The 23,001-nt window shown below is 30.1% G+C and overlaps 2 protein-coding genes across 9 annotated transcripts; one reads left to right on the forward strand and one right to left on the reverse strand.

Annotated features, from left to right (window-relative positions):
• Window positions 1-1,705: 1,705 nt before the first annotated feature.
• On the forward strand, window positions 1,706-5,865 carry LOC123209401 (probable protein phosphatase 2C 33). 7 transcript variants are annotated; one of them, XM_044627457.1, is made up of 8 exons: window positions 1,706-2,127; window positions 2,214-2,317; window positions 2,467-3,023; window positions 3,315-3,704; window positions 3,809-3,926; window positions 4,423-4,646; window positions 4,758-5,247; window positions 5,661-5,865. In XM_044627457.1, the coding sequence occupies exons 3-7, from the start codon at window positions 2,769-2,771 to the stop codon at window positions 5,235-5,237; spliced, it is 1,467 nt and encodes a 488-aa protein (XP_044483392.1). In that variant the 5' UTR covers window positions 1,706-2,127; window positions 2,214-2,317; window positions 2,467-2,768; the 3' UTR covers window positions 5,238-5,247; window positions 5,661-5,865. The 7 variants fall into 7 exon arrangements, with proteins under 7 accessions (XP_044483392.1, XP_044483393.1, XP_044483390.1 ...); XM_044627458.1 differs by lacking the exon at window positions 5,661-5,865 and having other exon boundaries at window positions 1,707-2,127; window positions 2,452-2,530; window positions 2,642-3,023; window positions 4,758-5,587; XM_044627455.1 differs by lacking the exon at window positions 5,661-5,865 and adding an exon at window positions 5,356-5,587 and having other exon boundaries at window positions 1,707-2,127.
• A 5,486-nt stretch (window positions 5,866-11,351) lies between these two features.
• LOC123201672 (serine carboxypeptidase 1-like) lies at window positions 11,352-21,037 on the reverse strand. Of its 2 annotated transcripts, none has more exons than XM_044617263.1 (15): window positions 20,880-21,037; window positions 20,478-20,636; window positions 20,256-20,392; window positions 18,901-18,977; window positions 17,151-17,273; window positions 16,070-16,172; window positions 15,850-15,887; window positions 14,980-15,081; window positions 14,776-14,859; window positions 13,935-14,186; window positions 13,362-13,427; window positions 12,998-13,119; window positions 12,368-12,481; window positions 12,246-12,291; window positions 11,352-11,743 (listed from the first exon to the last, which is right to left on the reverse strand). In XM_044617263.1, exons 2-15 carry the CDS (start codon window positions 20,615-20,617, stop codon window positions 11,660-11,662), a joined length of 1,488 nt encoding a protein of 495 aa, XP_044473198.1. In that variant the 5' UTR covers window positions 20,618-20,636; window positions 20,880-21,037; the 3' UTR covers window positions 11,352-11,659. The 2 variants fall into 2 exon arrangements, with proteins under 2 accessions (XP_044473198.1, XP_044473195.1); XM_044617260.1 differs by having other exon boundaries at window positions 20,856-21,025.
• Between the last annotated feature and the right edge of the window lie 1,964 nt (window positions 21,038-23,001).

Consider the following 23,001-nt stretch of genomic DNA (forward strand, 5'->3'; position numbering starts at 1 on the left):
TCTATCTATACAAACAAAAACAAAAGCAATTTCTTTTTTAAGAAGGCCTAATTAAAAACAAACGTGTGTAATTTATTTATTTTCATAATTTAAATAACCACTAAACCCTAATATTTTTTTATTTTGTAAATTTCAGGGGTTTCAATGCCCCTTAGCCCTATAGTGGCTTTGTCTCATACAAACTATGTTACCATTTATACAAAATTACAAACTAACATGACAACTTATTTGCCATGTAATCTCTGTTAATTATTTAATTTATTTTAATTTTAAACTTGTATATGAAGTATTATCCAACTTGAAATACCTTAATTTATTTTTATTTAAAAATATGTTTTTTTAACATAGTAAATCATAGGATTTTTTTGTAAGAATAATTATGAATGCCACAACAAGTAGATTTTTCAAGTTATGTCTTGCTTTTTTTTTTTAACATTTGTAATGTTAAGGGGTCTTTCACTAACGAATGGAAAGATAAAATTTATATGTCAAAATTAAATAAAAATAAAATATAAGAAATTAATTAAAAAATAATGACACATAAGAATGGTGATTGTAAAATTTTAAGGACTATATTGATATTTTCTTATATATAACAAATATTTTTCAAGTTCAAGAGAGATCAATTGATCACCCTTGAATCTACCACTAGTAATGTTGATGTCATCATAATGGTTTGACTCAAAGGTGGAACCGTAACACAATGTGATTCATTTCACTCAATCGTAGATTAAATTAATCTAATAGTTTAATTCGAATTTAAAATTTACATGGATCAAACTAGCCACAACACCTGATAGAATCGGTTGATCTAGGTTTTACAAAATAACAAAAAATTTTTTACCCATCTTAAAAAAAAGAAAATCATATTTGTATATAATAACCACTTAATAAAACATTATGATAATTGTAAAAAAAATTATAGATTATTCTTTTTATATACTATAAAGGTAGTGCAATCTTTGATGCCTTCAACACTTGAAAAATAAAATAAAATTTAAGAATTACAATTGGCTACTAATTTTTATTATTATATTAGAGGTTGAATAATATTCTTTTCGCACAACTTTTTGAAATGCTCTTAAATTTTATATTTTATATTATTTTTAAAAGGTCAGGAGTAACAACAGAGAGCGCTAGAGAAAAGTTGTGGATGTCAAAGAAGGTGATCAAAGTAGATTTCATTGTCAAAGGGTTTCAAGGGAAAAATTGTAACTTTTTAAAATTTAAGTTTTAAAGACAACTGTTATCTTTATAACTAAAAGTTAAAAATGAGATAAAATTTTAGTTTGTTAAATAATTTTTTAATAAATAATGAGTTTACTCTTGACCCTAATAAAAATTTTAATAGAATGGTGGGTATTTAAATTTTTGAAAGTTATTAGGTGAGAATTTGAATTTACACCAAACCTTGGGTGGGAATAAGTGTTTTGGCCTAAAAAAAAAATCATTACAAGGAATATTATATTAATGTGATGCTTGATTGAAATTGAAATATAAATGAAAAATTAAAAAAACTATTTCCAATCCCTTTTCTCTTTTTTAAATTACCCAATTACATGTTAGCTTTTTCCTGTATTATTGAAAAGTTAAAAACTTTCTAAAACTGAAAAAATAATTATTATAATAATTAGCAATAAATTAATAATTTTGTTATATTAAGAAATGTTCTCTTAAATTTCTTATTCATGCCCACCTAATTATCCAAAATCCCCAACTAAACTCGATGAAAAAGACAATTTTTTCTCTTAAAAAGAAGAAAAAAATTGAATTTTTATTTCTTTAAGAGAGAGAAAACCAGCAAGAAAGAGCGGGTTTTTTGTTGGGTGGTTGTGGATTTATCTGTGTATTGAAACTGTCCTCTGTATACTTTCTCTCTGCAAAATTTTCTCACAGCCCTTTTGAATTCTCTTCTTTTTGGTATTTAAAAAAGTGATCTTTTTGTACCCATCTGTGAACTGCAACTACCCTTTTGGTGTCACATTCTTTTGATTACCATTGGGTTCGATTTGGTTCTACTTTTGATTCTTTTTTGTCACTTGTAGCTTGATCTGATGAAAAAGTTGCAGTTTTGGTTGTGAATTTGGTTCAATTTTGGCATTGTTTCAGTTTGGGGAAGAACAATTTGTGAGTATGGATTCGGTTTTATGAGTTTTGGTAGTGTTTGATTTTTGTACAATAGATCTGATTTGTTCAATTTGTGCATGTTGAAGCTCTTACTGCAGTTACAATTTTATTATATAAAAAGGAAGAAAGAGGAAGTGAAGAACATGGTTTGTCATTGTTGGTTCATAAAGTTGCCTATCGTCATTTCCTGGTAAGTTGAATGCTCTGTGTTGGATCAAATTTGGTTTTCGCTTTGGCTTTGTGGTTGATTCTGTTTTTCGGCTTCTATTTTGTGTTTCAAATCAATCGAAGTGCTGTTTTTATGTGGATTTTAATACAAATTAGGCCTTGAATTTGTAGGGGTATTTGGCAATTTTCCTGAGATTCGAGATAGCAGTCTTTGAATTCAAAAGGGTTGTGGCAGGTAACTGGTTGAAGATATAGAAGGGTGAATTGGAGTTGATCTGGTCATTAGTGTGTGAATTTTGAACTGTAGTTGATTTGCGGATCAAACAGTGGATTTATTGTTATTCAGGCCAGGAATTCGAAAGGGCTTGTGGGGTTTTCACCAATCAGTACTGACGGATTCGTCTTCAGAAATTAAAGGTTGTGACTGTGTGGCTGGTCTGGAGTGCATATTCAACATTATCAGGGCCCTTAGAATGGGGTCCTGCTTCTCTGCAGAAAGCAGGAGCCCCATCCCTGGTTCACCCTCCTCTCCTGCTCTGGGGGTGAGGAGGAGGAAGGGATCAAAGAAAAGACCGGGGTCAAGGAGCTCTTCCTTCTCATATAGGCGGGACGATTCGATTCATAGGATTCCTGGGAGGTTGTTCTTGAATGGGTCAAGTGAGGTTGCTTCACTCTTTACCCAACAAGGCAAGAAGGGAACAAACCAAGATGCCATGATTGTTTGGGAGGTTAGCCCTTTCTCATTTTCCCCGATTTTTATTTGCTTGTTATGTTGCTTGAATATCCACTTGATCATCTGCTTTCTGTTATTCTATTGATGATATAAATACAAAAGAAGCTGTAATCTGTCAGGATTGTTTTCACTGCTGTCAATGGTAACGGAGTGCTTGCGGAAAAACTATGTGATGAGATAAAAATAAATTGTCTTCATTCTAGTGAATAATCTTATATATTACAAGCTTGTTTTTCTTTTGCACCTCAAAGCGTGCTTTGCTTACCCTTCATAACTGTAATTTCAGAATTTTGCAGCGAGGAGAGATACAGTTTTTTGTGGCGTCTTTGATGGCCATGGTCCATATGGTCATATGGTTGCAAGGAGAGTGAGGGATTCTCTTCCTCTAAAACTGAGCACGCATTGGGAAGTCAATATTACTAGTGAGGATGTACTCAGGGAGATCAGTCTTAATACTGCAGGCAGCCTAAATTCTGAAGACACTCCCTTTGTATCTGCTGATGAAGAATCTAGACCCTCCATTGATCTTGAGGAAGTGGAAAAGTCTCCTGTGATCTTTCAGACATTGAAGGAGTCATTTCTGAAGGCTTTCAAAGTCATGGATAGAGAGCTGAAAATGCATGCAAATATTGATTGCTTCTGCAGTGGGACCACGGCAGTAACCTTGGTCAAGCAGGTATTGACTTGTAGCCGTTCAAAACTTGATTTTTACTAGATTTTACAAATTTTTTATGTATCCTTGTGTTCAGGAGATTATGATTGCCTTGACTTTTTGTGCAGGGTCAATATCTTGTCATTGGAAATGTTGGTGACTCTAGAGCCATACTTGGCACGAGGGACAAAGATGACTCTCTGATTGCAGTTCAATTGACAGTAGATCTTAAACCAAATCTTCCAGGTTTTTTGTTCTCTCCCTTCTCTCATATATATCTAGCTCACTCATCGATTTCCTAATATATCTGAAGAGGCACAAAATATGATGTATTGGTTTTCAATTGGGGGGAGTTTCTTTTAATAGATTTCATTTTAAAGGAGTTGTGGATTAAAGTTTGTAAAACAAGAGGATTTTGTACAAAGATCTTGGTTGAGTTGAGCTGTTGGAGATTGTACCAAGGTCTGTATATCTGCTCTGTGCATTTATATAAGCCTCACTAAATTGCAGAGGTCAAATCTCTGCATTAATACTTAAAAAGGCATTGTCATTGAGATAGCTAACTGATAAATATTTATATGTTGTATTGATCTGGGATTGTCATTTTGAAATGTGTTCATTGGTTTAAGGTCTTGGATGATGAAAGCGAAGTTCGCTTTCCTTTTTATGTTATCACTTTGAATTTTTTTTACTCTCTTGTATATTAATTTCTTGCTCATGAATATTTTTTCATTCCATATAGCGGAAGCTGAAAGAATACAGAAATGTAGAGGGCGTGTGTTTGCTCTTCGTGATGAGCCTGAGGTTGCTCGAGTTTGGCTGCCAAACAATGACTCCCCTGGTCTTGCCATGGCACGAGCTTTTGGAGATTTTTGCCTCAAGGAGTTTGGCCTGATATCAGTGCCTGATATATCCTGTCGACGCCTCACTGATAAGGATGAGTTCATCGTGTTGGCGACAGATGGGGTAAGGCATCAAGTTCGGAGATGCTATACCGAATCAAACTATCTTGCTTTCTTTTTGCTGCTTTCATATTGCCTGTCCTGACCTAAAATCGGCTTCAATTCCCTTTCATAGATTTGGGATGTTCTCTCAAACAAGGAAGTGGTCGATATTGTTGCTTCAGCCCCAACACGAGCCTCAGCAGCTCGAGCCCTGGTTGAGTCTGCAGTTCGAGTTTGGAGATACAAGTATCCGACTTCAAAAGTCGACGACTGTGCTGTGGTTTGCCTCTTCCTCGACTCAAACTCGAACAACATATCGACATCATCCAGTTTCAAGTCCAAAGAGCTACAAACTTCAATGGAGCATGTCAAGAATGTAGCTGAGAAAGACAGTGAACCCACCACGCCAACCAATCTGGACCGCTCAGGAACTGTCCGAAATGGCTCTGAAATTCCCCCAGAAGAAATCCAAGAAGATGATCCCTCAAAGCATGATGACCAGCAGACTGATTGGTCAGCTCTTGAAGGCGTGTCTCGAGTTAATACCCTCTTGAATCTCCCGAGATTCACTCCAGGAAAGGATGACAATAAAGCTGCTGGTACTCAGAAATGACAACAAGCAGGTTTAGTTAATCCTTGAATTTCATAATTAATTTTTGTTTACTTTTCATATTGTTCATGTTTATGTTTTTTCTTCTACATAAAAAAGGAAAAAAAAATCTTATTTATAGGGCCATTGATGTTAAATTTCGACCAGAGAGGTGGCCCCGACTATATTAGCATGTCTGGGAAATTATCCTTTCTCTCTACTGTGGGCAGAATCGGAATTTTTGTAAAATCCAACTCTCGGTCCATTTTTTTTTGTTCGATTTTGTTTTATTTTTCCATATTTTTGTTCATGTGTGATTATTTGATACTGTTAATAATAAAATTTGGTATAATTAAGTCTCCTTTCGGCTTTCATCTTCCAGCTTTTAGTGTTTTTGGTCACTGCTCTGGTCATTTTCAGATATGTACTCTTGATTACATTTTGCAGGCAGTTTTGTGGCTTCAAGTTCTTGGAAATTTTTGCTTTTTAGATCGAAATTTCTGCTAAAAGTCTTGCATATTTGAGATTGAAACTCGTTGAAGGAGAGCACATAATTTGAATATGAAAGCTTTTGAATAAGTGCTTGGGAGCTCAAGGAAATTTAAACCTACCATTTATTCATCCATTAATATATATTTTTTTTATTTTTCAAGCTTGATATTTTTATTTGAGGGTTTTTTTTTTTTTGGGTGGGGGGTTTTGGTTTTTTAAGACTACATGAGTGATCTTGAATGTGTGAAAAATGGATATTAACGGATATAAATAAACTGTGGTATTATTATATAATTAAATGATTTTAATTTAAAAAATAAAAGTAAATAATTAGATTATCAATATTTAATCATGACATGTTGGTTTGGTTGTCCCTGTTGAAATCTAACATTAGTCTGATAATGTTTCCAGCTATATCTAAGAAGACCTGAAAATGGAGAACTTAACCTGAATTATTTTAATTAAAAAAAGAAAATGTAAATAACCCTTTTGTGATGTTGACTTGCACTAAAAAAAATGAGTCTTTTATTTTTCATTTTTTATAATATATATATATATATACAAAAATAAATAAATTTATATACATAAATAATATATATAATTTTATACATAAACAACGATATATTATCATATCATATGGTTTGATATTATTTTATTTTTAATTTTTAATTATTTGATTATATGGCGGCCCAAAGTTGTGCACATCTACTTATATATGTATACACAAAAAAATTATATCAATAATAAAATTATTTGTATTTATTTTAAATACACAAATTCGTATATATTTGATATATGTTATCAAATAATCGGATAATTTTAAATTAAGAATATAATAATGTCTATTTATATGATAATATACTATATGTGTATATATTTGTATATTCAAAAATAAATACATATAACATTATTGATTTGTTAATGTATGTTTTATTCTATATTTTGTACAAAGTTTGGATATGATTTTTGAGTCATTCAAACAAAGTACTTGAAGGGATGAGATTAGAGTATTTGAGGCTAGAGAGTTTATGATACGATGGATTCTAGGCAATTAGAAACGGGTGACAAATTTGATATAAGTCCTAGTTAAAACTTGTTTTGGCCATTGGATTAGATTTCTTTTTTCGATAATATCCATTGAATTAGATTTACTCGAGATTAAATTGAATGGGTTGTATCGAGTTGTGGTTTACCATCAGGGTAAAACCAATCGGACTATTATATTGAGGTTAGCATAGTTAAAACTTGTTTTAAATTTTTATTTATATTATATTGATGTCATCCTAATATCATTAGTTTGTTTGATTGGTCAAACTAATCCTTTAATCGGGTTAATGTGTGGTAAACATTAATTATGAGTATTATATCGAATATTCAATAAATGATAGTTTTTTTGGTCTTTTAATGAAAACTTTTAGATTAATCAATCTTTAGAGGTGTGCATAATTTGGTTTGGTGTGATTTGAGAGATTTTTTAAATCAAATTGAAAAAATTGATTTGAAAAAATTGAAAATCAAACCAAATTATTTTAGATTTTAAACAAATCAAATTAAACTAAAAAAATATATATATTTTGGCCTAGTTTGAATTACAGATTGAACATATTAAAATCATTCACTTTTAAGTATATATTATTTAATAAAATTAATTGAATTATAATTTTTTACACCATAATGTAAACATATAATATAAATATGAAATATACATATAATATAAACGTAAAAAAAATGACAAAATAAATATTAAAAATTCTATGCCTAATTCTTTATCAAAATTTTTTGTTAAATATAGTTATATATTTGTATTTTAAAAAATTATTGTTTATAGTTTGATTTAATTTAAAAATTATCTAAATTATAATATAAAAATTTTATTTTAAAAATATTTATTAATCAAAATTAAATTATTTTATAAGTTAAATAAAAAATTATAATTTTTAAATAATTCATTCTTAATTTTATAGTTTGATTATAAATTACGAAAGTTTGATTCTATCATATCCACTAAAAAATAAAGCTCGACACTTAAATTTAAAAAGAAAGAAGTTCGAATCTTCCCAATGTAATTTCATTATTTTAATTGCCTGCAGACCCAGCAACTTTTCACTTTTTGATCATGAAGCCAGAAAGGGGGAACCGCGTCACAATTTCTCCTTCACATTTTCTATGCAAACATTCCTGTTTCTTTCTTTTTGTTTGGTTGTGGAACATAATTTTCCCGAGAAAGTTTAGAAGCTTTCTGGTGGGGTTTTTGCTAGGGATGGTTACAAAATTAAATTAAGGCAAATTGACTTTGTCGTCAAAAGTTATTTTTTCCGAGAAGTATGCTCTATGGTTGCCTCCTCATGAGATCTTACATATCAAAAACTCTTGACACCAGACTTCAAGTCCTAATAAAAAGTCGATGTAAAGTTAAGAGTTCGACCGGCTTAAAAATGGTTTTGTTTTTAAATTTTACAATATTATTTGGGTTCCACTTGAAGAGAGTTATATTTTTTGCTATATGTTTAGATATTGTTACTTGTAATAAAACTATATATACATATTTTTAGTATATAATTTAAATACACAGATAATGTGTTATTGTGTAATTAGATGATTATGATTTAAAGATAAAATAATACTAATCACTTGATGATATATCATTTGTATATATAAATTGTATGCAAAAAATGTGTATACCTAGTATTACTCTTATTACTTGTCTTTGTACTAAAGTATTCGTTATTATAGGGATATCATCTTGACACTCTTGTGAGAACAATAAAACTATACGCATATATCTTTGAATGTACAATTAGGTACATAATGTGTCATTATTTGATTGAATGATATTGAATTAAAAATAAAATACCATTTAATCATATAATAACACATATCTGTATACCCAATTATGTACTAAAATATATATATATATATATATATATATCATTACTCTTTGTGAGAATATCTCGGCTGATAGGTTAACCTCATCCTCAATTTTGTCAAACTTGTCATGAATTATTAAGTGTTGAAATTAAAATCAAAATTGCAAAAGAAAAATAAAATTAAAAATTAAAAAAATGAGAGAAATTAATGAAAGTAATGTCAATCTCAATCTCAATCTAAACTTTCATGATTATTATGATTTGGAACAATTTGAGCAACTTGGCAACTATGATTGTGGGCATGCATTGAGATTTAAAAGTAAATTACCCATTAAAAAAACAGTATTGTTAATTGTTATTTTCTCATTATAAAAAATGGTCCTCAGGCTTGGTGGGAGCAAGAAAAAAGAAATGAGTTTCTATAAATAAACTGCTAGGATGATTTGATTGAAAGCAATGATTCTAGGCTCGGACCAAAAGGTAAATTCTAAAGTGATTCATTCGATCAATAATATCAATATAATATAATTAAAATTTTAATATTTGTACAATAATCATTAAAAAGAGCACAATTTAAGAGGTATACCAAAGCCCACATATAAGATGATCGTGTTGAAATCTGTAAAAAAAAATTTATGAATTAACCCGATTTGACTTAAAAATTTATTAAAAAATTCATAAAAAAGTATGGAAAAGTAATTGGCTCAATAGTTGAATTACGATTCGATATGATTAAGATGCTTGAATCAATGAGCAAAATTGTATTTAAAGAAATTTAAAAGTAAATTTAAATTTAAAAAAAAAAAACAGATGTTGTATTGTTATGTTAATTGTTGTTTTCTCATGACCCAAAATGGCCCTCATGGTTGGTGGGAAGAACAACAACAACAAAAAAAAAAAAAAGTTTGTATGAAAAGATGATGGGATTGAAAGCTCAATTCGACTAAACAGTTATTGTTGCTTTCAACTCAGTTTAATCCAGCCAAATTTATTGATGACATAGAAATTGAAAGGACCATAAACATTAGAAAATGATTTTTCTTGAAAGATCCATCTACCTTGGATTGATTTGATGCATATAAATCAGAGTTTTTTTGTAAGATAGCGTCGATGGAAGCGTTGAGGCTCCATTACTGAATTTTGATATTCACTACAACAGTGTAAAATAAATCATGACAAAAATATATATTGAGTGATTTTTCTTATGAATTTTAGGAGACCCACAATGAGCTAGTTTTGGGCTAATATTGTAATATTGATATTATCATCCGTGTTATACAATTATAACTAAAAGATATAGTGATGACTTTGATAATAAATAATATAAATCTTAGGATAATCGAATTTCAAAAACTACTTATTGAGGTTGTTAGAGTCTAATGATATTCAAATTTTATATTCGAAACTTATACTTTTTAATGTAGAATCAAAATTTTATACTTTACATTTAAAATCCTAATAATTTTTAATATGGTTTAATCCACTAACTTTGAGAGAATGTTCCAACAGAGTATGTGTCAGAAATTACAAGTAGCATGAAAAAGACTTGATTGAGGATGAGAGTTAGATGAGTCAATTGGGTCGGGTCAAATAAAGGCCCGACCCAAGGCACAAAAAAAAGCCCTACACGAGAAAACCTAGCTCAACACTGTAACATGTCAGCAAGCCCATCGGCCTGTTGGTCCGGGTCTGGGCTTTAATATTAAGTCCATGGGCTAGCCCTGCTCGACCTGACACTGTATAAAAAATAAAAATATTTTTTTTCTTTTGCCTTAGAGAAGCAAAGCTTCTACCACTTGGCAGAAGCAGAAGGGCCAGTTAGAGGCCATTAGCCTCTTCAATGGCTTCTGCCAAGTTGTTTAATTTTTTTTTAAATTTTTAAATTTATTTTTTTATATAAACCTATTAAATTTTGTTTATTTTCACTTTCATTTACAAATCTCTCAATCTCAATTATTTAATTATATCTTCAATCTTATTTTCTCTCATTAACTCTTTTTCAGAAAATATCTAAATTTACAAATAATAATTCTTTGTGTTTATAATTTCATTTTTATTTTAATTTTATCATTACAAAATATTACAAATAGATCAAATATCAAATGAATTCAATTTATTTAAATATTATTATTACAAAATATTAAATATCATATAGTAGATATATTTTATTTATGTTTTATAATTTATACAATATGTAAATTAATTTATTTGTATTATATAATCAGTTTATAATATTTTTCATTATGTAATCACGATATTCCTCCACCACAAGTGATAGATTATAAATAAAATATTCGAGGTACTGTCCTCAGTTTTAATAATTAAAAAATAATTTGTGTTTAAATTTTTTTTTGAAAATATTGATTAAATGGCCCAACTTGATAAAAGTTCATTATTATATGGGTCAGACATTGGGCCTTTATATATTAATGGGTCAGCCCAAGGCCCATTACTGTTTAGATTTCGAGCCCAATTCAGCCCATTAGCCCGATGGGCCTAGCCGAAGCCGGCCCAGCCCATTGACAAGAGTTCTAGTCACAGATGGAATTGCTGGTCTCCCCCACCTTTAATCATCTTTCATTATTCAAAGATGAGATAAAGTAGTTACAATATTTAATATTTAAATTCAAATAATAATTTATTAATCAATATAATTGCAGAAAACTACCCAATTATATACAACCTACAATTATTTAATTTAAATTTTTTGAAAAATTCCAACCGGAGCAATACAGGAGCTGCTTTGGATTCGAATTTTATTCTACAAACAAGAATAATCTCCTAAAATTCAACAAGCTTTTTAAAAATTTTCCAAGAGTTGTAACAACAAAACAAATTAAACATGTAAGAAAATGTGCGAACGAAATCGAGAGATTGTTAACCACAATGAATCAAACTTTTGACTCTGTTTTTTTACATGCGAGACCAACCACTTCGGCTAGCCCTTGACATTTATTTATAAATCACAATGAGACTGTAATCAAATTGCTTCTTCTATTTTCTTCCCATTTCTTAAATTAGAAAAAAAAAAATTTCTTGGCAATCTGAAGATGAAAAGTAAGAATTTTGTTGGTAGAATTGATGCGGCTAAATTTGATTTCCATCCAACCAGCGGCTGTAGAAGTCTAGAGCCTCTTGTGGCTTGTATTCAGGGACAGTATGCCCTGCGCCCTGCAAAATTCAGATAGCAATTTAAGTGACAACACAATCAATTATCATAAAGGTCATTAGTGTAGACATTTCAGGATTATGTATTAGAAGTGGATACGAACCAATGCTAACCCAAACACCCCTTGACTCAAGTTCAATTTGAATAAATTATATGTCAACTCCAGTTTGTCAAACCAAAGTTAAAGATAGTTCGAGTTTGACTAAATCCCTAAATTCAAAATTCAAAACTCAATTTGAATTCATAGGTTATTAAGTTCATGGTTTCTTGATAAAACGATATTATTTTATCTAATAATAAGCAAAATGATGTTGTTTCGACAATAGTTTGACATGATTTAAATCGGGTCACGAGTCAAGCGTAATTAAACTAAAATTGGAGAAACGGGTTTTTCAAACTTAAAATGTGGAAATTTGTCCTGTTATTTAACCTTGGGTGGGAAATAGTCATTTGGCATAATTTTAAATTCTTAATCTTGAAATTAATCTTATCTTATGAACAAACCTTGACAGTGAGAAAGGTGAGGTTATGGTCATATTCTTGCAAGTACCTGTACAAACCCAAATAAAGGGTAATTAAAATTGGGTGAAAATTAAAATGTAAAATTTAAAGGATAATTAATTTACCCAGCAATTTGGCCTTTGGATGTCCATGATCTCCATCCTTTAATTTTCTTGTACCCAAGTGATCTAGTCCATGCTTGGCTTCCAGTAAATGGTACACACATATCATGGTCTCCACTGCAAGAGGAAAAACTTTTAGAATGAATAAAAGTATGCTTACAAAAAAAAAAATTGTAAAAACTTCTTTATATAAACTAGGTAATAATTTGTAATTAGGAGATATAATTGTTGACTTTTTCTCTCACTTTAAAATCATTTAATCAAATTTTATGTCAGATTTTATGAATAAATTTTTATAATTTGTTTGTATTAATATAAGTTTAATTACCTTAAGTTATTAAGTGTGTTAGAAATCGAAGTCGATTAGCATTATTAATTATGATCTTTAACACATTTGGGCTCTAATGTTACCAACAGTTTTACACTGCTCAACAGGTAATTTTCACGCTAACCGATCATTACGGCTCCAATACTGTTAGATATTATTGGGTCTCTTCCATCCCAAAAGCTAGTTAAAATGTTGAGACACTCATACACTAACAGCTAGCCTCTTTCCAAATGATGCGAGATAACCCAACAGTTAACACAATAAAATGAAAAAATCTTAAAAAATTATTTGAAGAGTTGAATTACCTGTATATAAGTGCTCGATATCCCTGAGAAGTTAGAGATTTATGGTAAGGAATCATGCTTCCAGCTTGACGATAATAAGTTATTCTATCTGTACATAATTCCCAACTTCCTGCTACTTCAACCTGCCAGTAATTATATTTTATTAAAATTAATTAATTATAACAACAATTGAAGGTCAAGATTTATGTACGTATGTGTTTACGGAATCAATAAAACAATATACATCTAATTTTAAATACTTATTTAAATATTTAGATGATATATCATGATTAGGTGATATAAAGAGAAAATAACATGAATGACATATCATCTAAAAACTCAATTGAATACTCAAAACTAGATGTATATATAGCATTGCTCTTACGGAATCTGCATGAAGGGCTTTTCTAACTGTGTCATTGTTTAGCCATGCAGTTGCAACTTCATCATTCTGCAAAATATAAAATATATTATTATTATTCATAAGAAAAACTAATGCTTCACTGGTAAAAACACAAAGGTTTGTAGTTTTTTATCAAAGAAAGTTTGATTCAAAATTTGTTTTCAGTATAAGAACGGTAGTAAATGGCTAAATACTTAATATGGGTGAATGTTTCAATGTGCAACATCTCATACTAAGATCTCATATAAGAAAGTATGTTCTTCTGATGTGAGATTTATATGACTTTAGGTTTTCCAATTTTAACAGCTGGTTCGATTCTCCTAAAATTCTTGTGATTTGGTATTAAAACCACCGTCATACCCATGTGGTATGAGATAACAAAAATTACAGGTCATTTTGAAAATAAGAAATATAATTGAAAAAATTATGCAAAATAACCTTCTTGTCCTTTCACTTAACAGTGTATGTGCGTGTGTGTACTTGTGCGTGTGCATGTGTGTGTGTGAATAATCTTGAAGGACGAAAATAAAATCAAAAAGGTTTTGAGTAACTTACAACACATGAGACATGGTGAAGTTTATCTCCTTGAATAAGCTGCGGCCACATTGTAACAGCACCATCTTTTACAGTAGACCAGAGAGGCCAAGCTCGGCCGAACATTCTTTTTCTCACTTTGAGAGGCCTCTCTGTCGCTCCCAGCTGCTGGAAGCTTGCCGGCAGACTTGAATTTGCAGTGCCATATTGTTGTGATAGAGGTTCATGGAAACAAGGTTCAAGAATGTTGTAAACATTCAGTCCGCTTAGAGCCTAAACAACATATACCCACCATTAAGAAACTTAGGATCGTTAAAATACACTTATAGTAAATATCAATTTGGGTGACATGAATGATGTATCATCATATAATTAAATGTTACTTTATAATTTACGAGCTTAGAAGGTGTTCAGTTTGTCAAACTTGATTCGAATATGCTAAAATGAAATAACTAAACTTATACATATCAAAACGACATTGTTTTGATCGATTATTACTTAACTACAATATTAAGCTAAACTCAATTTAGTATTGTTGTCAAACTCGACCTTGAAGTAGTTTATGGGGAGCTTGTCGAGCTCAAGCCTAGTCTCAAGCTCAACTTTTTCGAGGCAAGTTGAACTCAAACTACCCAAAGCTCGATCTCTGCTCGGTTTGAATCCACCTCTACCTTCGGTGATACTATGCACCAGTTTGAACAACTACAAGCTCGAGTTTGATCCACACCTTATACCTTCAATCCAAGCTCAAGCTAGCCCCAGACTCCACTTGGCTCAAATTAAATCCACTCCTAATTACTATATAAGAATAAAGTTCGGAAAGTAAGAGAATCTCTATATCAAATTTTAACCTAGTCATCACCTCATCAACTTTTTGTATGCTCCTTATGCAACCATTACTGGATTCATAATCATAATACGTTCCTCTGCAAGAACCTTCAACTTCCTGCAACATTCATGAATTTCCATTTCATGCATTGACTTATTTGAACAAATTTTATGTTATTCAACTTCTAAAAATTATGTTTTAAAATTAAAAAAAAAAAAACATTTAACATTCTTCTACCTCAAATATATCATCTGAAATGAGTCCCATTCCATGGGCAAAGGGAACAAGAGCATTGCCGTCAAATTGTCTGTCTGTGAGTCCATTTCCCACCAAGTAACCCTGCAAATATAAACTCATTAATTTTACCAATACTACAAGATTTTTACTAACTCACTCATGCAAACAATCACATATTGTCATGTCGGTTTATATGGATAAGTTAAGCAAAATTTGATTTTAGATATAGTTTTATTCATGGTTTAAACCATTTCACAACGGATGTCAAGGCACTAATGTTTTAATTTTCAAACCGGCCTTGACCGGTCAAAGACTTGATCCAGGTTTTTCTCGATCTAACATGTTGGATCACTGATTAGACAGGAAAAGAATATTGTACAAATAAAATTTATATATTAAAAAAATAATAAAACTACATTTACAAATAATGTACACAATTTTATGTACAAACAATAATATATCATCATGTAATTAAGTATTGTTTTATCTTTAATTTTAAACTACTCAATTACATGATAATACCTTATTGTTTGTGCACAAAATTATATATATTATTTGTGTATATAATACTACTCTTAAAAAGAAACAACTCAAATTAGAGGTCGAATGGTGTAACCCATACTAAGCAAATGTTAGGACTTACATGGAGTCCCAACATTTTCTAAATAATTTGCAAAAGTCATGTTGACATCAATATACCCTTCAACCGCAATTCAAAATGATCCAATGGTTAATGTCATTAAACTACTCATCCAGACTGGACTATTCATCGAACAACCGGTGAAACCAATTGGGTCAGTCCGGCTTTCACATTCATCATACGCATTATAAGTTAATTATAGAGATTTTTTTTTTTAAAGTACTCCATACTTTGAAATTGATTCTAGGATTGGCGCCAGCTTTTATTCCTGCAAGAAAAATAGGTAAAATTATTCTACGAATAAATTGGGGATTTAGATTAAAATTAAAAAAGAAAAACAATGTTATGTATATTTATTTTTTTAAATTAAAATTAAATAGATACTCAAAATTAAATGCAGAGAGTTTTATTGAAAAAAAAAAGGTAATCTTTAATTAATAAATTCTATACCTTTGACGACTTGAGAAGCAAGAGTAGGTACATAGATTCCAGCATAAGACTCTCCCGATATATAAAATGGATTGTTGAGAAACTGAGGGTATAGCTCGAACCACTAATTTCAAACACAAGAACTTACTTATTAATTAAATTCTCAATTCAACTATGTCTTGCATCTTTTAATTTATAAATTAAAATTAATTATGGAAGAGCAAAAAAAAAAAAAAAAAAAAAATTCAGATAATGTTTATTATCTCATTCCGCAAGGCACTTAAAGTTACCAGGTATTTTCCGTTTTGGTTTTGTTGGTCTCAAGGTGTAGCCTTTTAACCCAAAAGAGGGCACTGTTGATGTTATCTTGATATGCACTTACCGTGTCAATTCAAGTGGCGAGATATTATCCACTTAGGACCTTGTTAGTTTCACAGTTTTGCTCTTAAAAGATGTCTTACAAGAAAAAGAGAGATAATGAGTTTATCTTGACTAGAGTCACTTGACTCCTGTTTGATGTGAGATTTTTGACATCAACGAAAACATGATTAAAAATAATGGAACTCTCTTGATCAATGTCAATCCTTAAAACCATCATCAAATGATGATGGTTAACATTATGCTATAGTAACATAACTAAATTCTCTTCTAGAGATGGACTTGAGCAGAGCTGAACTTAAATTTGGTCTTACTCAAGCTGGACGAATCTAAAAGATATGAGCCCAAGCTCGATATGGTGGGTGATGCTCAAGTTTGGCTCGCATGACCTCAATATTGTAGACATAAGTTTGAACTTAATAAACTTAGAATAAAATGACATCTTTTTTACTCTAAATTATATAGTAAAATGGCATCATTTTAGACTACTTGCATAATACAACATAGACACAAAACATTATTGTTTTGAATTGGCCAAATCAATATTATTTTATTTGCATATACAATTTGTATGCAAACCTATCAAGTCGAGCATCACCATGCTCAAGCTCACAATAGCATTTCATACCCTTAACTCGAGCTTGAGCTTGACCCATGATCACTCATTTTGAGCTTGAACAAGGCAAGTTGGCAATCATAAAATCATCTAAATATAATTTATTACCTTAAGGAGGAAAGCGTGTGTATCGATTGCAGTTTGAATGTCTCCAGTTATGTATTTGCTTTCATTTTTGGAGTAAGAAAGTCCAACCCCAGCAGGAGAATCCAAATATATCATGTTCGAAACCTGTATAATAATGATAACAAACAATAAATTCAATAAAAATAGACATAAATTAAATAAATTCACTAAATATGTGTTATGGATCATAGTATGTTACAAGGGTGGATTTGGGACATGCCACCCACTCAAGATCGACTCGAGTCTGAAATGGTTAACTTAAGATTGAGCTTGACTAAATGTGTTGATGGTGAAGTGAACTGTCATAGGGATGGAGGTGTTGGTGGTGACTTATGGCTGCAGACAGTGAGGGAAGGAAGAGAATTTTTTGAACTGTGCCAGGTACTTGAAACTGAAATCGATCAGGTAGGTTTTGGTAGGAACCTGTCTTTACATGTCGAAGTTTTAGTTCTTAAATTTTAGGAATTGATTAGTTTCGATTTTAGTTTTTGCTTTGGCCAAAAGACTTATTCCCACCTAAGGTTTAGTGCAAACCCACAGTCTCGCCCACTATATTTTGAAAACCTAAGTACCCACCCTTCTATTAAATTTTTCAGTTAAAGTTAACAGTAAAATTATCATTTATCAAAAAATATTTAACAAACTAAAATTTCATCACATTTCCCCCCTTATTTTAAAAAGTTACCAAATCCCCCCTAGTTTTTTTTTTTCTATTTCTCTGGTGATTGTTTTCTTTTCTATCAATAGTCGGCCTTCCCACTGTTGTCTTCTCCCACTGATACACAAAGATCGGTTGTCATTTGTCGTTGGACGAAAACGAATTATCTTCATCCGATGAAGAGACGAAGACGACATCTTCATTTCTTCCTCAGATAAAGACGATTCGTCTTACTCCCTTCCTCAGAGAAAGATGATTTGTCTTCATCTATTGACAAATGATAGTCAATCTTCATGCATCAATGGGAGAAGACGACGGTGGGAAGGCTAGCTATCGGCTGGAAAGAAAACGGCCATTAGAGAAATAAAGAAAAAAAAAAAGACCTAGGGGAGATTTGGTAACTTTTCAAACTTTGAGTTGAGAAAATTATTAATTTTTTAAATTAAAAGAGGAAATGTAATGAAATTTTAGTTTTATAAATATTTTTTAATAAATAATAATTTTATCTTTAATCTTAACTAAAAAAATTTATTAAAAAATAAATATTTAAATTTTCAAAATATAATGAATGGGACTTTGAGTTTTCACAAAACCTTATGTGGGAATAAGTCTTTTGGCCTTTTGCTTTTATAAGAAATTGCGCCCCCCACACCACCCCCACCCCCCGGACACACTCACCTTTAGAATTAATTGTCCTCGTTTGAAAAAAAAAAAAAACAGCTGGTTCTGAAAATCATCCTGTACCAAAATCTAATTAAATTTCGAGAATCAATTAAATTCTAATATATTTTTAAGGATTTTTGTACCAAAATCTTTTCTGAAATTTGAATTCAAAACCATTTAATTTATCGTTAAAAGATTAAAAAAAGATAAAAGAAAAAATTATATGGTAATTAATATATATTATCGACTTATATAGATATACCTTCTTTTTTATAAATGATGATAAGGCAAGACTGTATTAGATAAATTTTAGAATTTTAAAATATAATATAAAATTTTGAATTTTTTTTTTAATTTTTAAAAAATTAGATTATCAACACACGATATAAAAGAGGTAGAATTGATTCTAACCTTCGACCAACTATATGGATTGAGATGCAACTTAGGCAGGCTTCCTTTGGGATTTCCTTCTTCAAAATTGAATGGCCCTGCATGAAAAAAAATAATCATGCTATTATTTCTTAATAAGATTCAATTATATTGATAAAAAAAATAATAATAATAAGTCATTTGGCCTTTTGAAACCACACAAAACAACACCATGCATTTAAAAAGATGCTTGAAGATGATGGAGTGGTGGTGTGGGGCTAAAAACATCGAAAGACTTGACATGTCAGGGTCACCTTGTTTCTCAAACATCAATGCTTTACAACGATTAGGGTTTTGTCCTTTTCATGTGCACTCAGCAGTACGAAGTTGACTCTTAAACAAAAAAATCATTCATTATTATTTATAAAGTAAAAAAAAAAAAAACTCCACGTAATTTTAAATCTTCATTATGCCCTCCTCCCAAATTTGTGGTTACAACTCTCCCACTTCTTAATATCTCCCGAGACTTTATTTAACTAACATTTTAAACCTATCTTAGGTTATAATTATAGATCCGATAATATTATTAAACCATTAATATTTACCGATCATTTAAGTTGTGAGCATTGTTTTAAAATCTTAGATTTATCGATTAAACCAGTTTAATTGGAATTCGATGGCCAATTTGATTCAAACTAAAGGAAAAAATAGTTTCAATAGTTGAACTAGTCTAACCTACGGTCAAATTGTCCAAACTATATCAATTCATTACTCAATCACCTAGTCGATCTAATCAAACCATCAAACTAATGTATGTAGACATGTCAATTCAGTATATTAAACCGAGCCTGGCTTATTAAAAAATTGGGTTTAGGCTTTAGGTTTGTTCATTCGGGCTACAAATTTATTGTTAAAACCAGGTTAATTAAATTTTTTTCCGTTTCAGGATTTATTTCGAGTTTGCCCTTGTAATTTTTAAAACCTACAAAAACACCCCTATAATCTTTTGCAAGTTTGAAAACCTAACAAATACACCCCTACCCACAATAAATTATGATAATTTTAATAAAAACACCAAAGCATGTTGACATCATCATGTTCAACTCCATCTAGAAAAAAAATTTGCCACAGACCACCAAATCACAATTATATTTGGTTAAATATTATTTTAATGTTTATTCAAACAGTTCATCAATATGATCGTCATTCAGACAGACCAAATTAAGTCTAACCTAGATAGACCCCTTGATTTGTGTCTACAATTAAATACACAATATGAATTATTACGGTAGAAGTTAACCCTAGGTAAGAATTTTGTATTATGTAATCAGTTTGATATTGTTCATAACAGAATGTGGAGGAAAATATGAACTATGAAAAGTTGAAAAGAGGCCTACCATGTTCATAAACAAAGCCATCAAAGCTAGAGCAACCAGGGCCACCATTGAGCCAAAGAACAACAGGATCCTTCGAGGGATTTCTTTCTGAAGAAACAAAGTAGTAGAAGAGATTCTTCTCATCTACACTCACATACCTAATAAAAAAGAATTGAAATTAATAAAAAAATCCATTCACCATGACAAAAAGAAATCATAAAAAAGGAGGAAAATTTAACTCACCCTGAGTAGTGTTTGGACGGAAAATTCCCAGAGAAACCAGGCAAAAAGGTGACAACAGAACCAGCTTGAATTGCTTCAGAAAAATGAAAACTCAAAAAAAGTATGCAACAAATAAAGATGAGAGGGTTGTTGACCGCCATAATTAACCTCCAAAATCCTCTGCAAAAATGATGAATGAATAGTTAAAATTCATACAAGAGTTGGCTGAAGAAAAAGAAGAAGAAGAAGAAGAAAGAAAGAACTTTAGTGAGGAAAGAAGAACACAGATGCCTTTCAGAAGAAAAAAATAAAATTGAAAATTATATGAATAAATTATGATAAAAAAGGTGGATATAAATAAAGAAATTATTTGAAAAAAAAAAAAAAACAAAGGAGGACCTTGACATTGTATAATTTTGATACCTGCCGCTTATAAATTTTTGCTGTTCAGATGAAACTTGACTGGTGTTTTCAATGATTGTCTTTCCAGAAGACAAAAGGGAGCTTTATTGGAAATAGTTAAATTCTAGGCACTGAATTATTGATATGAGCAGAAAAAGATGAGGCCGCAGGTGAGAATTTCAAGAAGTAGAAGTGGGACTGGCAGCCATTTCGCTTTCTATCGATGTAGGACTGTTTTTTTTTTAATTTTGCCCTTTCTCTCTCTAAATGTATTTACTAGACCCTTTAAATTGAATTTAAATTAGAATAGTTACTTTATTTTTTAAATCGATTCAAATTTAAGTTAAAAAAAATTCAGCTTTGATTTATAGTTTATATTTATGGTTCGAATTCGTAATATATTGATAAAACGATATTAAGTTTCCGTTTATTGGGTAAAACGTCATTTTTGTCAATAAGTCATAAACTCAAATTATATATTCAAATTATAAATTCAAATTGAACAATTTTTTATTCAAAGTGAACTTGAATCATCTTAAATTTTAGCTTGATAAATTAAAATTCAATTATTTTTATTCAAATCAAATTTGAGTCAAAAGATATTTGAACTCGATATATATATATAATACACTTTTTGGCAGTGGAGGGATTATTTCAATGACTTCTTTCTTAATTTTAATTTTGTCTTATCCAAGAATCTAATTATCAGATTATTTCTTCTTATCGACTTAAACACATAATTCAAAGTTTAATGTTGGGATAAGACAGTAACGATGAGGATAAGTTAGAACTTGATTTCTACTACAATGGGATAGGGTTGAATTAAGAAATCAAAGAGATGAGACACAATGATTTTAATGTGATTTGACCCAATGTTCAAAATGTTTATGTCCATATCATAGCTCTAATCTAAATAGATAAACTCCTAAGTGGAGATCCTTGACTATCTCACAGAGAAAAGTTTGTCTGTTTCTTTTGTCGTTAGGCAAACAAGAGATACTCCTTCGTTGTTGAGTTTGTAAGTGATTGCTTATATTATCATTTGGATGCATACCCTTTTACCACTATTTTGTTTTGTGTGAATGAAATCATTATGGGATAACGACATCAAAATTAAATTTTGTTTTTTCAATTAAAGAGATTAAACTTTTAGTTTATTTTATTTAAGAGATTAAGTTTTTATTATTTTCTATTAAATGCATCAAATTATCATCTTATATTAATATTTTTAAAATAGGATCGAACCATTTAGTTTGATTAGTTGAACTATAAATCAGTCTATAATTCAATCTGGTTTTACAATCTAATTGGGTTTACATATAAATATTAACTTATTTAAAATTCGATCAAACTTGTTAAATCCATTTAACCAAAAAAACTATTTGAAACCAACAATTTATAAACGGTCTAGTTTAATTGATTTAAGTAACATATTTGAAAATATTTTTAATATATTTTATATTTAAAATATGTTGTAAATATTTGATATTATTTAAGAAATCTAAAATAATTTGACAATAGGTTGAATCGGTCAAATCATAAGTCAGTAAAATAACCGATCCAATTTTAAAAACATTGTTTTATATTCAATACAAAATAAAACAAATAATATTAATACTAATTGTATTTGTTCAATATCTATAATAAACAAATTCAATAAAACTATATGTATACAGTTTTAGGGTATAATTTAGATACATAAAATATATGTCATTATGTGATTAAATAATTTTGAATTAAAGATAAACTAATAGTTAATTATATAATAATATATTATTTTATATTTAAATTATATATTAAAAATATTTATATATAATATTACTCAAAAAAAAATATTCGGAAATTTTGAAGGTTCATTGCATTTGATAAAAACAAACCTAAATTGTATTTGATTGCCTCGAATATTTTGACTACAATAGTAAGTGGGTTGTGCGAGTTTGACTACAATTCATAATTTCTACATATTACTCTGATAGTAAGTGGGCTGTGCGAGTTTGACTGCAATTCATACTTTCTACAGATTGAAAGACAAATTAGATTGGGAGGATTGGCTGTAATTGCGCTTTATGTGTAATGAAAAGTCAGAAATTTTGTCATCTTTTGGGGCAAATGATATTTGCCTGGCCTCCCCCTACGTCGGTTT

Source organism: Mangifera indica, chromosome 2 (assembly GCF_011075055.1).
Source record: "Mangifera indica cultivar Alphonso chromosome 2, CATAS_Mindica_2.1, whole genome shotgun sequence".
Lineage (NCBI taxonomy): Eukaryota > Viridiplantae > Streptophyta > Magnoliopsida > Sapindales > Anacardiaceae > Mangifera > Mangifera indica.